Source organism: Penicillium riverlandense (assembly GCF_028828495.1).
Source record: "Penicillium riverlandense strain IBT 135883 chromosome Unknown utg000003l_segment0_segment0, whole genome shotgun sequence".
NCBI lineage: Eukaryota > Fungi > Ascomycota > Eurotiomycetes > Eurotiales > Aspergillaceae > Penicillium > Penicillium riverlandense.
Window position 1 is genome coordinate 3,190,136 of NW_026643196.1, and position 15,857 is coordinate 3,205,992.

At 53.6% G+C, this 15,857-nt stretch overlaps 6 protein-coding genes across 6 annotated transcripts; 2 read left to right on the top strand and 4 right to left on the bottom strand.

The window, feature by feature from the left end:
- Positions 1 to 585: 585 nt before the first annotated feature.
- N7474_004953 (pleiotropic drug resistance family ABC transporter) lies at positions 586 to 5,160 on the bottom strand (the record flags this gene model as incomplete). Its single annotated transcript, XM_057196368.1, has 3 exons — positions 586 to 3,372; positions 3,423 to 4,462; positions 4,512 to 5,160. 3 exons carry the CDS (start codon positions 5,158 to 5,160, stop codon positions 586 to 588), a joined length of 4,476 nt encoding a protein of 1,491 aa, XP_057053764.1.
- Positions 5,161 to 5,583: 423 nt separating this feature from the next.
- Positions 5,584 to 6,903, bottom strand: N7474_004954 (nucleoside deaminase; the record flags this gene model as incomplete). The annotated part of the gene is made up of 4 exons (XM_057196369.1): positions 5,584 to 5,918; positions 6,123 to 6,345; positions 6,409 to 6,542; positions 6,621 to 6,903. 4 exons carry the CDS (start codon positions 6,901 to 6,903, stop codon positions 5,584 to 5,586), a joined length of 975 nt encoding a protein of 324 aa, XP_057053765.1.
- Positions 6,904 to 7,508: 605 nt separating this feature from the next.
- Positions 7,509 to 8,917, top strand: N7474_004955 (uncharacterized protein; the record flags this gene model as incomplete). The annotated part of the gene is made up of 2 exons (XM_057196370.1): positions 7,509 to 8,033; positions 8,090 to 8,917. The coding sequence occupies 2 exons, from the start codon at positions 7,509 to 7,511 to the stop codon at positions 8,915 to 8,917; spliced, it is 1,353 nt and encodes a 450-aa protein (XP_057053766.1).
- A 175-nt stretch (positions 8,918 to 9,092) lies between these two features.
- N7474_004956 (clathrin-mediated endocytosis regulator UBX3) lies at positions 9,093 to 10,710 on the bottom strand (the record flags this gene model as incomplete). Its single annotated transcript, XM_057196371.1, has 2 exons — positions 9,093 to 10,523; positions 10,582 to 10,710. 2 exons carry the CDS (start codon positions 10,708 to 10,710, stop codon positions 9,093 to 9,095), a joined length of 1,560 nt encoding a protein of 519 aa, XP_057053767.1.
- Positions 10,711 to 11,114: 404 nt separating this feature from the next.
- N7474_004957 (PAN-complex poly(A)-binding subunit PAN3) lies at positions 11,115 to 13,750 on the top strand (the record flags this gene model as incomplete). The annotated part of the gene is made up of 7 exons (XM_057196372.1): positions 11,115 to 11,187; positions 11,368 to 11,428; positions 11,482 to 11,630; positions 11,681 to 11,757; positions 12,078 to 12,462; positions 12,516 to 12,671; positions 12,723 to 13,750. 7 exons carry the CDS (start codon positions 11,115 to 11,117, stop codon positions 13,748 to 13,750), a joined length of 1,929 nt encoding a protein of 642 aa, XP_057053768.1.
- A 266-nt stretch (positions 13,751 to 14,016) lies between these two features.
- Positions 14,017 to 15,665, bottom strand: N7474_004958 (fasciclin domain-containing protein; the record flags this gene model as incomplete). Its single annotated transcript, XM_057196373.1, has 2 exons — positions 14,017 to 14,733; positions 14,799 to 15,665. The coding sequence occupies 2 exons, from the start codon at positions 15,663 to 15,665 to the stop codon at positions 14,017 to 14,019; spliced, it is 1,584 nt and encodes a 527-aa protein (XP_057053769.1).
- Positions 15,666 to 15,857: the final 192 nt, after the last annotated feature.

Genomic DNA, 15,857 nt, shown 5'->3' on the forward strand with positions numbered 1-15,857 from the left:
TTCTTTCGGCGCGTAGAATTAGATTATTCTTTACTTGTGAAATAATGTCTATACCGTTGATCAACGAGGTACTATCCCTTTTTATTATCCGTTCCCTGCTACAGTAGACTGAATGACCAATGTTCGGAGGGTCTACCTCAATCCTAATTTCTTCGGAGTTGCCTCCATCAAGTATTGCACCAGCGGCGGATGTTGATTGTGGTATTACATGTAGTTCTCTATGTCCCATTATGTAACAATGAGTGAAGGAAAGAGGGCTGTTCACATCTGCCTTCTGAGGTTTCTACCGAGAACTAGTTACAAGAAAAGAAGGAAGAGTCTCGTTGGATCATGCTTCATATATTTAGTCTGAGGAACCCCTCTATCCTCTATCTCTAATGTAAACCCCATATTTCCACTGCACATACAGACCAAAAAATACAAAGAACCGAGATAATGTGCAAAGAAGACAGGAGAGGATGCTGCGGTTTAGTAGAGACATATGCAAGACGCAGGGAGACAAGGAAAATGGCAGAAAAATAAATATGCAACAAGAAAAGAAAATGAAGGATCTATGTATAATAATTAAAAGAAAAGGAGAAGAAATTAGGCAGAGCTCTTCTTGCTCTTGTTGCGGCTTCCCTTGGGCACACGGGCCAGCCAGTAGATAAACACGGCCAGGAAGACGTTAGCAACGATGTAGATCCACATGAATCCAAAGTTGCGCCATGCATCTTTGTAGTAGCTCCCCACGGAACCGAGGAAAGTGTCCGTGGAAGAGATGGTGCAGAAGGAGCACTCATCCGTAGCGTTTTTATCCTTGAGATAACCACCGGCAACCTTCATCCACGGCTCCATGTACTGGTAGCAAGTCTCGTTGGGGAGCGGCTTGAATTTCAAGAACTCGATGGGCTCGCACACGGCTTCAGTGCCTGATACACCCGTGGAGAGCATAGCCGAGACCAGATAGGTGAATGGCGAGACGCGGTACATGAAGATCCAGAAGCCGGGCATCTGTTGTGGAGTGGCGAGGACACCGCAGAAGATCAGACACAGCGAGAAGAGCAGATTGGCCAGGTTACCACCTGTCTCGGCGAGCTCGATACCGGCGATCATCATGTGTGCGAAGGTCGAGGTGAAGAGTAGGAAGGTCCAGATGAGCAGAAACATCAGCGCGCCGCGCTCGTGCACTGCGCCGGTGGGTTCGGCGTTGCGGTAGAGACCGATCGGATAGTACCAGCAGACGAAGATGAGGAAGGCCATGAGCGTGTTCCAGGGAAGTTCAACGAGGATGTTGGCTGCCATGAATGACTTCCACGAGTATGCCTTGGACGGCCGCTCGCGCACCTCGTACAGGGAGCGCTGCGTCACGAAGTGCGGCATGATCTGCTGCACCAAATTGCCGAAAATGGTCATCAGCATGAAGATACTGAACATCTGGTTCTGGAGACCTTGGATACTGTTTTGTGCCTGGAAGAAGGAGAATCCGATGTACATTGCGGTCAGGACACACAGCGCCGCCTTGGAGTAGATGTAGACCGGCGTGCGCCAGTACTGCGCGAAGACACGGACCAGACACTCATATAGCTGCACGGAGAAAGGAGCGGCGAATTCCTTGAAACTGTCCGGGTCGTCGCTGGTTGTCTCCTGGGGTTTCTGGGAGAGGGTCGATTTCAGCTCTGCGAGGTGCGCCAGCACTCCTTGGCGTTCGGGGCTCTCGCGCCAGACAGCAGGCCAGTCGATGTCGCTGTGGGATCCGGGGGCGGCACCGATGACCTCAAGCATCCATTCGGCCGGGTTAGCCTCGGATGACAGCTTGGGTGCGCCGTTCTTCTCGAAGTAGTTGGCCAAGATAGAGGACCTCTCGCCGATCTCACCAAAGTAGACGGTCTTACCACCCTTGGCGAGGAAGAGGAGACGATCAAACCGCTGAAAGAGCATGGCGCTGGGCTGATGGATGGTGCAGAGGATGGCTTGGCCATGCTTGGTGAGGGTGTCAATTAGATCGAGAATGGACCAAGAAGTCTGGCTGTCAAGACCGGATGTGGGCTCGTCCAGGAACAGGAGCAGCTGCGGCTTCGCAGCGAGCTCGACTCCGATGGTAAGACGCTTGCGCTGTTCAACGTTGAGACCTTCACCGGGAACACCAACGACGGCGTCGGCATAGTGCTCCATGCCAAGCAGCTTAATAACCTCCTCCACGTAGTCAACTTTCTCCTGATGGGAGAAGTGGGCCGGCTGGCGGAGAATAGCACTGAAGCGAAGAGCCTCGCGGACGGTGCTCGTGTGGAGATGAAGATCCTGCTGTTGTACGTAACCTGTCTTCCGCTGGAAGGACTGGTCACGGAGACGACCGTCGACAAGCATCTCGCCGCTGACGACACCCATGGTGACACGGGTTGCAAGGACATCCAGAAGAGTGGTTTTACCAGCACCGGAGACACCCATGAGAGCCGTGCAAGTACCCGGCTTAACCCAGCCATCGACGTGATCCAGAATACGGCGCTCCTCCTTCTTGATTTTGATGTCGTAGCATACGTCTTGCCAGTGGAAGACAGCAGTCTGCCTTTGGATATTGGCAGTGACTTCCTTGCCGCTCGACTCGTCTGTCTTCTCGGCCGGGCTCACGGTCTCGGGCTGCTCGATATCGTCTTCGGATCGCTTTCCGGGGGCATGTCCGCGACGGAAGAGCAGAACCTCGCCCTTGGACTTGGACTCGGAGATGTACTCGGTGGCGATCAGATAGGTGGCCATGAAGAAGAACATGAAGCCAAGCATGATACCCAGGTTCCTCCACTTGTGGCTGTTGTCGTAGTGAAAGCCGTCATGGAGATAGTCATCGCCGTACACAACGCTGAGACCTGTGCGAGCACCCTTGGATGAACAGATCTTGTTATCCGGGCCGACGTTCTCGTAGCCGGGACCGGCAGGGATGAAAGATTCAGGCAGGCACGTGAATGCCCGGTTGTGGAACTCGTTGACCATGAGCGACTCGAAACCGTACGCAATCGGGTCAATGTAGTTCATCCATCGGGACCAGCCAAGCATGTTGATAGTCGGGATGGTGAAACCGGTGTAGATAATCAGACCCAGGATCAGGATGGCGGCGGGCACCAGAGCCTGAGACAGCGTACGCGAGGTGGCAGCAATGGTCCGGAAGATCATGGACATGGTCAGGGTGGTCATGATGGAGAAGAGAAGGAACGTAAAGAAGGCACCGGGAGTCTTGCGAAGACCGGTCATGAAGTAGAGCGTGATGTTGAAAGTGACGGCGTTAAGGAGCTTGTACGGCATGTCACACAACATGGACGCTATTGCTTCAGCAAACGGGTGATACATGGCGTAGCGAGCTTGCTTTTCGACAATTGGACGTTGCGCATAGAGGGTCAAAATCTGGTAATCCGTCAGCATATGTATAGGGCGATATTTCACAAGGAACTCACCTCGAGTGCACTAGCGAAAGCGTTGAGCAAGACCGCAAAGAATAGAAGAGCACCACGAGAATAAAAACTGTCCGTGGTGTCCTCCAACTGATAGAAAACGGAACCGATAATCAAAGCCATTATAGTGTTGCCGATGAGTTGGCTCAGGGTTAAACTCGCGTCACCCTTCAGACGCTGGAATCCTCGCACCATACAGAGACTGACCTGCTGCGAGACAGACATAGTGTAGGGAGACTTGACTCGCTGATTCTTTGCCTGCATGGCCCGACGAGAGTCGATGAACTTCTGCACTGATTCGCCTCCGAGAGGGAACTCCTGCTCGTACTCTTCGATTTCTTTCATCAGGTTCTTATAAGCGGCGCTCTTCTTCCAGGCAGCCGCAAACTCGTCGGGTGTCCGGGGGACCAGACTCTCGAAGCCAGGCTTGACAATTCGCTCAGCCGGACTGGTCAAAGAAGTCAAGAAATCGGCGGTCGTCTGACGTTCGGGGCAGTCGAATCCCATGGTAGTAAAGAACTCCTTGGCCTCATTTGTGGGGCCAAAGTAGATCTGGCGACCCTCATACAACACGGTCACCTTGTCAAACACATCATAGGCACTCTGGGAAGCTTGGTAGATGGCCACTGCAACCGTGGCACCGGCATACTTGGTCATCAGGTTGAGTGTCTTGCAGAACTCGAGTGCGTTCGCACTGTCCAGACCACGGGTACTGTTATCCCAGCACTGAAGAGGGCTGCCGCACAGGGTGGCCTCGGCAATACTAACACGCTTCCGCTCACCACCACTGACACCGCGAACGAAATCATTGCCGACCTTGGTGTTGATGGTGTGTGTCAGGCCGAGCATGGCCATAACCACATCGCGCATATGTTCAGCGTATTGCTCGCGCGTGATGCCGGGTAGCCGGTTGCGAGGGGCGCGAGCGAGTGCCGCGAACTTGAGCGTGTCTCCCACGGAAAGCTGAGGGAAATGGACGTCCGTCTCGGCCGTGTAGATGGCCTCGCCACGGAATTGGTTTTTCATCAGCTTGTCGGAGATACCTAGAATTCGGTCAGACATAAGTCCCCTAGCTTTCTATAAGTAGCTCACCTTGATAGTTCATGTGGGTATCCTTGTCTTTGTGAATTCCGTTCATCTCTCCAGTCAGGGTCTTCAGGAAAGTCGAGCAACCACTGCCAGGCCGACCCAAAACGACCAGCATCTCGCCGCTCTTCACCAAGCCATCAAAATCCCGCAGAATCTGGATCTTCTGCTTGCCAGTTCCGGTAAGCATACGGGCCAGCGCTCCAATCTGCAGAACAGAGTTGAAGACATCCTTTTGGTAGTCTGTCGGACTGCCGAAGCCGTGGACACTGAGATTCCTGAACGCCACGCCCGCTCTCCGCTGCGGGTAGCGTTCCGGGTCGCGAGAGGTGATAGCCAGCAGGTTCTTCATCCAGTTCTTGGCCTTGAAATTAGGGCTGGCCGGGTTCAATGTGGAGTCCTCCTTGGTACTCGCGAAGGGGTTCTCCGTGTTCTCGCCGGAAACAGAGTAGTGCGTCGACTGTCGAGTCAACTGCCGGGCCAGGCGAGTGACCTCGGCTTCAATGACCTCCTCATTGCCGACTTCGTTGACCTTGTCGAGGGCTGTGTCGTCGGAGCTCACGCTGGCGGCCGGGTCATGGCGCCGGGCCTCAACCGCGGCCGTCTGGTCTGACTCCGGGTTGAAACTGGGGTTGATCGTCCCCAAAAGAGACATGGTGACCGTCGACCCTCAGTAAGGTGAAAGGGGGTGTATTATTATTTATAGAAATTATGCGACCATCAAACGGGCAGGGAGTGGGTCGCGTCTGCCAGAATAGAACACAAAGAAAAGAATTAGGATTTAGAAGAACAAAATTTGAAAGAATGACGAGAAAGAAAGAAAGAGTGTGAGTGCCACAGGTGCTAGGAATAAATAAGAATCAAAAACCATGCGAACGTCGGACCCGAGCAAAAAATTCGATTGCATCGCGCATCGGGTCCGGGACGAGGCTTGGCTCCGGAGGCGAGACCCATAAAGGAAAACGGGGGAACTGGAGATAAGCAGCCGAGCGGAGGGTCAGACTCCCGGTTCCCACCAGTATAGAAGCGGGTGGACCTGGATCGACCAGAAAAGAATGCTGATATTACGATTATTCGATCATTTGTTCGATCGGAGCCGTCTTCCTGCCCGTTTGCACTCCATCTCATACTTGTTCATCCCAATTCCGACATGAATGTGCCATGTTGCCCAGTCCACGTGCTCCGCACGGGACTCGCCCTTTCCGAGACTGACAAGGGCGGATGTCTTTTTGCCGTCTCGGATGCCGGGGTCAGAGCATCCGATTGGCTGGGATCTTCGAGGTCCTGACTCAGCGGAATTATGCAATGCATTATCCCTAACGCCCTTGGACGCCTCATCTGCTTGCGGTGGCCTGATATTAATCAGGTCGGTGGCCACGCCATCACTGCGTTGTCTTGGTTGGGTTCGGATATCTTGATGAAAAATTATACGCAATTCGTTAATATGAGAATAAAATTGAGAAATATACATGTTCACTATTCAATGGACGACGCCAGTGTTGTTCATGAGTTATTGCAAGTGGTGTTGACATATATGTCTGCCAAGGCGGCCTAGATCTTATGTCTTGGATTCATCAGATCGACAACTCGACCCATCGCTGGTACGCGAACACCCACTGGGACAAGGGTAGGTAGGGTCATATTGCCAGAAGAACAACGGATCTGTCTCATTGGTCAACACATTCCCAATCAATCGAGCCTGGTCAGGGAGGTCGAAGGATGCTTCGAAGATGTCCACCGAGGCTACCCGGATCTGACCCCATCCCTTTGTGATGAGTGTGTCGATGGAAGTGCCGTAGATATATTCCCGGAACCCGGACCAGCGAATGGCCGATGCACACTTTTGTATATACATCAGCTCCAAGTCCCGATGAAAATAAACAGGGATGCCAACGCTGCTTACCATCGGACAGCTCTCCGCATTCGTGTACAAGCTGAGGTCGGTAAATGCAGCTTGGGCTTCGGTCGGGCTCATCTGAAACCTGCCGCGCGGATCGGTAAGGACGGCGGTACAGTTTTTGATAGCGGCCATCTCCCCTGGTATATGTAGAAGGTGTTGTAATTAGAAAAAAACAATAAGGTTTGAGTTGTGTTGTTTTTTTGGCAGTATCTCACCTTGCAGCGACGGATTCCCGGTTTGACTCGCCGAATTGGCGCCCATACACACCAGTTCTCCCAGCCCATCGGGATGTTGCGTGTGGTTGACAATAACGGACCCGAATGCTGCGAATGGGCAGGCAGAACCACCGATCAGGGAAAGTGCCTCATTGGCAAGACGCATCCAATGCGCACGGGTGGCGAAGGAGACCCCGTTGATGATTAGGGTTGGATTGGCAATTGTGGCAACTGCAGATGTCACTGAAGCAAAGGCAAAAGCAAAAAGCGTAGGAAGATACATATTGATATTTGAAAGCTATCCAGCTGCGAAGAGGCGCGCAGATCATCGTTCAGGGAGAATGGCATATTAAATACAGTCCTAAAGAGGATGCTGCTACGCAAGACTAGATTAGGTATTAGGAGGTCGCCGCAGACCGATATCTTGCAGACTCACGTCCCCGCATGACGGACAGACGTCGGGGACCGATTACATACGGATATAGTTTGATATCCTGCGGCGGCCTATGTAACGCTGTAGTTCTCTTTGTATTTATCCTGCTTGCCGAGGTATAGTGGAAGGATACCAACGAAATTATTCCCGGTGATTGACCTGTTACATGGTGATATACAAGGGCATCGGGATGATACGCTGACTAACTCCTAGTATAATGCTAATAATCCCCAAGAATGAGAGAAAGTGTCAGGAAAATAAACCCCAGATCTATACACAGCTGGACGGCAGTTGACTAGTTCATCGGCAGACTCCACAACCCCACCTACGTCTTCTCAGCAGAGCAGAACGCATGTTCAACAACCCCAAGCACAGGCAACAAGTCATCAAAACTACCTGTAGCTATATGAGAAGACACGGTTATCCAAATCTAACCCTCCATTTAAATATTCAAAATGAACACCACCGCAGTACCTCACCCAGAACCCACCACCACCCAGCAACCACGCCCAGGAGCAGACGCAGACGTCAGCGCTGCTACCCTCCAAACAAAGCTCTCAACCCTGATAAACAACTTCGTAACCACAAACCCTCAATCCCGCGCATCCCACGACAATGCCCGCAAATCTCTACCAGGAGGCAACACGCGATCCGTCCTAAGCTCCGCTCCATTCCCTCTGACCATGAAAAGCGGAAAAGCGCAATATCTCACTTCCATCGACGGAAAAGAGTACCTGGATTTCACGTCCAATTTCTCAGAGGCGCTCTACGGCCACTCGCACCCCGTGATAGAGGCCGCAGTTAAAGAAGCACTGTCGAATGGCTTCAGCATGGGCGCGGTCTCGAACAAAGAGGCGCAGCTGGCGGAGATCCTGAAGGAGAGGTTTGCGAGTATTGATTATGTGAGGTTTTGTAACTCTGGCACGGAGGCTAACACGTTTGCGCTGCTTGCTGCGTTGGCTTTTACGGGGAGGAAGAAGGTATGGCGCGTGCTTTTCCTGCGCTCCCCTTCTCTCTCGCTCATTGACATATATAGGTATTGGTCTTTCGCAATGGGTACCATGGAGGTACGCTAACATTCGCCAACGACACAAACCCCATGACTCTCCCCTTCGACTTTGTCCTCGGCGAATACTGCAACATCGAGCACACCCGGCAGCTAATCACCTCCGACCTCGGCGCCATACTAGTCGAACCAATGCAAGGCGCAGCGGGCATGCTACCCGCAACAGCAAAATTCCTCACTTTTCTCCGCGAAGAAGCCTCTCGGACTGGCGCCGTCCTCATCTTCGACGAAGTCATCACCTCCCGACTACACTACAACGGCCTGCAAGGTCACTTTGGGATATGTCCGGACATGACAACGCTGGGGAAGTACATCGGCGGAGGATTCTCATTCGGTGCATTTGGCGGACGGGCCGATATCATGTCTCAATTTGATCCTGCTGTCGGCACGCCCGGGACTGGTCGTGTGCTCACCCACTCTGGCACGTTTAACAATAATGTTTTCACCATGACTGCTGCGCTGGCAGGTTCGAAGCTCGTGACGAGGGAGTCGCTTTCGGGGTTGAATGCACTGGGTGATGGGTTGCGTCAACGGGGGAATGAGATTGCGAGGGACCATGAGTGGGTGGGGATCGAGTTTTCGGGGATGGGGAGCGCGGTTGGGGTTCATTTTGGGGGAAGTGGGAATAGTGAGGTGTTACGGGACTGTTTCTATTTCTACATGTTGGAACGCGGGATCATGGTTGGTCGGCGTGGGTTTGTGTCGCTGAATCTGGCTCATAGGGAAGAGGATGTTGATCGGTTTTTGGATGCTGTTCGGGCATTTGCAGTGGAGATGAAGTCTCTTTGTCTGATATAGTTGCTCTGATGCGACGGAAACGAATATGCAAGGGAAACACGCCTAGGCTCGAACTACTTGAAGAACTAGACGACTGTCATCAAGTACGTGGTATTCATCTCATAAGCCCACCAGAATGCTGAACGCCAAGTACTAAACAAGTAATACACGGAAGAGAAGAAGGCGGAGTACAGCATCATGCCATCTCCGCCTCCACCTTTTCCTCTTCGTCTTCATCCTCTTCATCCTCAATCGGCTCAACCAGAAGATTACCACCCCTCCCAATCTTATCACGGATCGTGCCCCCGTCATCGACCGCAAACACCGCTCGCGGCATGGGAGAGACCAAGCGGAAACCATACTGGTGCTCAAACCCTTCCGGGGGAGACACATCTGTTGGCCGTGCCTCGTCCTGCAGTAGCTCGTAACACTCCACGACAGCGTATAATTCTTCGATATCTGCGTCTGGTGCGAACTTGCGCATGATTCGCTCTCCCGATGGAAGTCGGACACTAATCCGCACGGCATCTTTGACATCCGCCCCCGGCTCGGGCTGAAGAGACTGCGTGCGCCAGGCTTTCCATTGCGCGAGATCGCTCTGTCGCTTCTCCTCTGCGGCCTGTCGGTCTGCCGCTTCCTGTTCCTCGCGCTGCCGCGTCGCCTCTGCCTCGCGGCGTTGCCGGGCTCGCTCCCGGTCAATGGCCAATGACCGCTCGTAAGCAGAGTCTTGCTCCTCACGCAGGCTGCGGGAGGCCTGCTGCTCGGCGCGTGTGGACCGGATCCGCTCCAGCGGCTCCTGGTTGGACGTAATACTGGTCCGCAATCGGGACACCATCTCCGACGGGGAGGTGGTGCCTGCGATTCTGCCTATCACCGACATGGCGGTCGAGGACACATTAGGCGTGTGCACGATAACCGCCGCAAAGGGAAATTTGGTGCACCGCAGCGAGTTGGACACCTGGTACGCCTCGGAATCCCGCACGTTGCCACCCCATACCAGCAGGTTGTTCTGGGGGTCGTTGATAAACTCGACCACCTCGGGCGCCAGCAGCGTATCCCTGACCCAGCCGGTGGTATCATCGTGCTCTGGGGACATGAGAATAACCAAAAGAAACTTCAGATCGCGCTGCGCCTTCTCCAGCGCCATGTTGTACCCGTTCTCCAGGAACGGAATCGTGTGCGAGCCATACTCCTCCTCGAACTCGCGGATGAACCGGGCCGCCGTGTCCTTGGGGCCTAGTGCTCGCCGGCCGGTTGTGTTTCGACTCGCGCCTTGTAGAGCGGGGTTGACGGTGGTGGTGAATAGCCGCGGCAGAAATGGGAAGAGAGTCCCAAATAGTCGGAATGAGCTGGCGAGGAGTCGGTAGACCAGGCTGAATGGGGTAAAGAGTAGGGCAAGGATGAATGGCGGGCGGTATACGGGTTGGTCTTCGGGCTGGGTGTCGACTCGGGGTGCGAGATCGGCCCTACGAATGGCTGGTGGAGATATGGTTGCCGTGAGATCGTCCGACATCAGGTTTTGGGTGCGGCGGGTTGGCCGTGGTGGCGGTGGAGGGTCGTTCATGGACGAGCGAGCTTCCTCGACCGGGTCGGGGCCTTCGCCATCGAAGAACTTGGAGATGGCGATCTGTGGAGTGGTGTATCAGCATGAGAGGTACTACTATATGGGGCCAACCACGACTCACTTGGACATTCCATTGTGACCGACGCAGTAACGGGATAGCCTCGGCAGGTTCCTGGCCGGTCAGGGTAGTGTAGGTCTCCAGCGCGGACCTCTCGCTGTCAGAGAGCTGGCCGATGTCGAGGTCAGACATGTTGATGACAATGGAAGATACCAGACTGAGATAGAGTGCAGCTAAGCTGTCCTCTCTATGAGCTCCCTCACCGCCTGGCACTTACTTTCCCCCTTCCGAAGGTCGCCCCGCGTCATCTCGTTCGACTCTCTCTTCGTAATTGCTCGCGACTATTATATATCCTATTTTTATCGGAAAACGCATGTCACCTGCTCCGGCCGGTCTGCCCTTGACCGCTGCCCCGGATTCCGCCCAGAATTGACCCGCCACCGCGCGCCGTGTACCTGTTTCGCGAGGCATCGGACCGTAGGGGAATGCGGCTACCCCCAAGCAAACCGATCCGCTTCGTCTTGCCGAGTGTAGTGTCAATGGAGATCCTACTGCGCTGATTCGTACCGTTTTGTGGGTATCAGTCATCCCAGCTTATGGCGTCCACCGGGAAGCCGCCGCTGGACGACTCGCGTCGCACCACAGGGTCGCCCAAGATGAAGACACGAGGTGAGATCGGATGGATGAACAATCTGGAGGGGCGTGGGAGAGTGACTGATTGTGTTTGTAAAGCAGAGAACGCCAAAGATACGTTGTGCCGCAATGTAACCATATATGGACGATGTCGCTATGAAGATAAAGGTATTCTCGACGAGAGTGTCGATTGAATGGCTCTGACTCGAGCGTTAGGGTGTGCCTTTAACCACGATCCGATGAAAGTGAATGCCGCGCATCAAGCTCAAGCTGAGAGGTGAAGACTCGTCCAACCATTATTCAGACACCCTAAAAGCTGACAATCATCAGCGCGGCGAACAAGAAACGATTCAACGTGGACTCGCCTAGTTTCACCCCGTCGCTGTTGTCGGGCAACGGTGCGTCTACCCCCAAGAGGTCCACCATCTCGCCCAAAGCCGCCAACGCCGCTCCGTTCCAGCCGCGCACTGCAGCGTCCCGTATGAGTCTGCCCCGAGATTCGAGACGTATTGGTGCTAATCAACCTCAGCAGCGAGACAGGATACCGCGACGCCCGACTGGACCGTGGCCGAGGTGCAGGAGTTTGTACCCCAGGGATTTGATGTGGTAAGCTTGACTGGTCCCTTCCTTCAGTACATCCCGAGACACTTTTCTTCCCTTCCCTTCCCTGCCTTACACAACCAACAATGCTGGGATCCTTTTCCAACCGCTCTACTCGGAGCTTAAATGCTCTGGCGGATGACTTTGATCCCATTGTGTCTTGCGTGCCACCACGTCCACTGCATCGCATGGGCCCGTCTACCTTTGACCCGTTCGATCCACACCCGGAGATAACATGGGCGTGGCAGCCCCCCGAACAATACGATTACCCATATCACAGCTCGAGCCACGCTCATTTCTTCTATCATACTGACCCGTCCTTTCAGGCCCCTCTCCAGGGTAACGGCAATGGAGGCATCACAGCCTCGAACGCCTTCGATCCCTTCGTCAACGCCTCGACTCCCTTGGGCACTCCCGGCGCTGTGGGCCCCGTGCCGACCAACCCCTACTCTCACGATCCTGCGGCCGCTTTAGGGGGAACCGCGTTCTTCGGAAACCAGACTGGCTTCCAGCAACCAGTATGCTACTTCCTGAACCTTGGTGGGAATATGTCTGACACCCTGCAGGTCCAGTACCATCTGTATGCCCCGATTGGCCCTCACAACCAGAACACCCTTGGCTACCAACGGAATGTCCATGATCTCTTCCTCCCCAATGACTTCCGCGAAGAACTCCAGAAGAAGGCTGCTGCCACCTTGCAAACCCTACCCAGTACGTTGGACCCATTCTCCATCGAGAATTCAATGAGGTTGACAGCACATTAGACACAACACTGCCTTCCCAAGTCGATTATTTCCATTCCCTCGTCCCCTTGGATCTCACTCACCAGAAGAACGCGGCTACGTTCGGCTACCCCAGCTGGGTGTACAAAGCACAGTCCAGCAAAGATGGGAACTTTTATGCCCTACGAAGACTAGAAGGTATGCCGTTCTTGATTCACAAATAAACCCACGACTAATCAATCGGTCTAGGTTTCCGCTTGACTAACGAAAAGGCGATCCGATCAGTCCAAGCTTGGAAGCGGGTGTGCAACGGCAGCGTGGTTACTTTGCATGATGCATTTACTAGTCGAAGCTTCCAAGACAGCTCATTGATCTTTGTCACTGACTATCATCCGTTGTCCAAAACCCTTGCCGAGCAGCACCTGGGCGCTGGTCAGCGGTTTCAAAACCGGCCGAACACCCATATCCCCGAGCAGGTGATCTGGGGCTACATGACTCAGATTGCGAACGCTGTCAAATCGATCCACACCAACGGCCTTGCCGCACGAGTCCTCGAACCGAGCAAGGTTTTGTTGAGCGGCAAAAACCGCATTCGGCTGAACGCTTGTGGCGTTTTGGATGTGGTGCAGTATGACTCGCAGCGGACGGTAGCCGATCTTCAGCGGCAGGATCTGGTCAATTTCGGGCAATTGATTGTGGCCCTCGGCGCCAACCAGCCGAATGTGATGCACAACCCGACTAAAGCCATGGAGCATTTTACTCGGGCGTACAGCCCACAACTGAAGAATTCGGTCTTCTGGCTGTTGAATGGACTTCAGAAGGATCAGGATCGGACGATCGATATATTCATCACGGGCATTTCATCCCAGCTGATGTCGACCTTTGACTCGGCACTCCATCTGGACGATCAGCTTACGTCGGATCTCAGCCGCGAGCTTGAGAACGGGCGTCTCGTGCGTCTGATGACCAAGCTGAACTTTGTCAACGAGCGGCCAGAATACGAACATGACCGGCAGTGGTCGGAGACCGGCGAGCGATATTTCCTCAAGATCTTCCGCGATTATGTCTTCCATCAAGTGGATGCTCAGGGCGATCCGGTTGTCGATCTGGGGCATGTGTTGACCTGTCTGAACAAGCTGGACGCGGGCACCGATGAGAAGATTACCCTGATCAGCCGGGACGAGCAGAATTGCTTTATTGTCAGCTACAAGGAGATCAAGAAGGCGCTCGAGTCGTCCTTCCAGTCGCTGATGAAGCCGGCGCGGCGAATGCATTAACTACTCAGGGAGGGAGGTTTTTTTTTTTCGGACCATGTGGCTATGCTATGATTATATGAATTTGGGATTGCTTTTTTATTGTCTAGGAACAGCAAGCAATACGAGGAAGGGAAGAGGTATTGTTATAGCCGCGAGGCATTGTGAGTGGAAGGCAGGCATTTTGGTTTACACGGCATGCAGCTGCCGTTCGATGGATATACAATCAAATAACTCAAAGAATGAAGAATTATCCCAATGCAATTGTATCTCTCTCTCTGTGGTGATCATCACAGCTCAGCATGAATCCTCGGTTGCTCCCCTTCCACCCCGAACTGTCCCAGCAGCCTCTCCTCCAACTCCTCGGGACTTATCTCCCCCGAATCCTCACTCGGCTCCTCTTCCTTCTCACCCACCATCTTAGGCGGGATCAAGACCCGATCCAGAACATGCACCACCCCATCCCTCGCAATCCGATCCAACTCCACAACCCTCTCGAACCCATTCACCCGCATCACCACGTCCCAATGATGTCTATACTTAAGATCAACGCTAACAGTCCGATTGCCCAACCTCGTCGGCAAAACAACGTGAACCCCTTTCTCCTTCCCGCCCTCCTCCCCCCTCCCCATCTTCGACTTAGAACTAAACACCTCAATCCCTCCGGTGGATGTATACAATACATCAGAATAAAGCGTCTGATTGCTCACAAGGTGGTACTGCAGCAGCGCACGGAGACAGTATTTTCCCCGTTTCGAGAACAGGAATGCATTCGCGCGCCGGCCTAGACGCTTGAATGCTTCGTTCGTGGGCACGAAGGTCGTTCCACCTCGGCCGTTTTTGTGGTTCTTCTTTTTCTTGTTAGTCAGGTTCTTGTCTAGGCCGGTTTTGGAGAGGCCGAATGTGAAGGTGCTGAATGTTTCGGGGGATAGCTCGAGCTGGGTTAGGGTTAGAGGGGGTGGCACGAGGGGGGTGTTTATGGCGTGGATGAGGCCGTTTGTTGCTGTCTGTAGAATGATTAGTTCTTCTTCTTTATACATCAGATGTATAAGTATTAGTTAGGTATACTCACAATATCACCAACAACGACCCTCCCGCCCCAATTAAGAACCACCTCCTCCCCAAACCCTCTGGAGACAACAACCCTCTGCGGCAGATTCTTCCCAAGCGCAGACTCATTAAACAGCGTCGGCAGCGTCTGCAGTCCAGCAGCAACAAGTTCCTCAACGCCGACTCTGCCGGGAATAATGTGGTACCGCAGCAATCGGCTCAGGAACTTGCGCGAGGGCTTTTTGCCTCCTCCCCCTTCGCGCGGCAGACGGGCGAGGGCGCGGTTTGTCGGTGCGAAGACTGTGTAGTTCGCTGCGGAGCTGTTTAGGAGCGTTACCAGGTTTGTGTCTGACGAGAGGATGTCGGCTAGGTGGGCTGTTTGGCGGTCTTCGCTGAGCAGTTCCCAGATTGTGAGCTGCGCAGGGCAGAGATCTGAGCCTGGACAGCGGCCCGGGTGTGGATGTGGGTAGGGACCACGGTGAGGACGACGAGGACGGCGATGGGGCGCTCTGTGCTCTCCATCGTCGTCATCATCATCATCGCCCTCATCATCGCTGTCACTATCATCACCATCGTCGCCATACTCCCCATCTTCCTGACTAGTACACCCGCTCTCCTCCGGAGTGGCGATATAAGAATAAGAATCAACAACATCGAAGACGGAGTCATGTTCATCTTTCATCATCGTAAGAGCCCATAACAGATCACTATCAATATCATCCTCCTCAATATCCACAACATGAGAAGGAACATCCAGCTCTCCAGCATTTCGCTCAGGCTGCTGCTTCTCTAAGCGAAACTGGCCTAGCACCTTCTCATCTGGAACCACAAATGCAGAAGACAGCGGTGCCACTGCCGCTACTGGGAGGAAGAGGTGAGCGAACCGCATCGTAGGCGGAGGAAGTACGGGTAAGGCAAGGCACAGAACAAGTATGGGGATGGGATGAGAGGGGATGGGGATAGGTAGGATAACAAACAAACAAACAGGCCTAGTTATCATTACTATATAGCTATATAACATGTGTGGCCATTTGCTGACTAGGGGAGAGGGAAGATCCCTGTCCGGAGAAGAAGGTGGGAC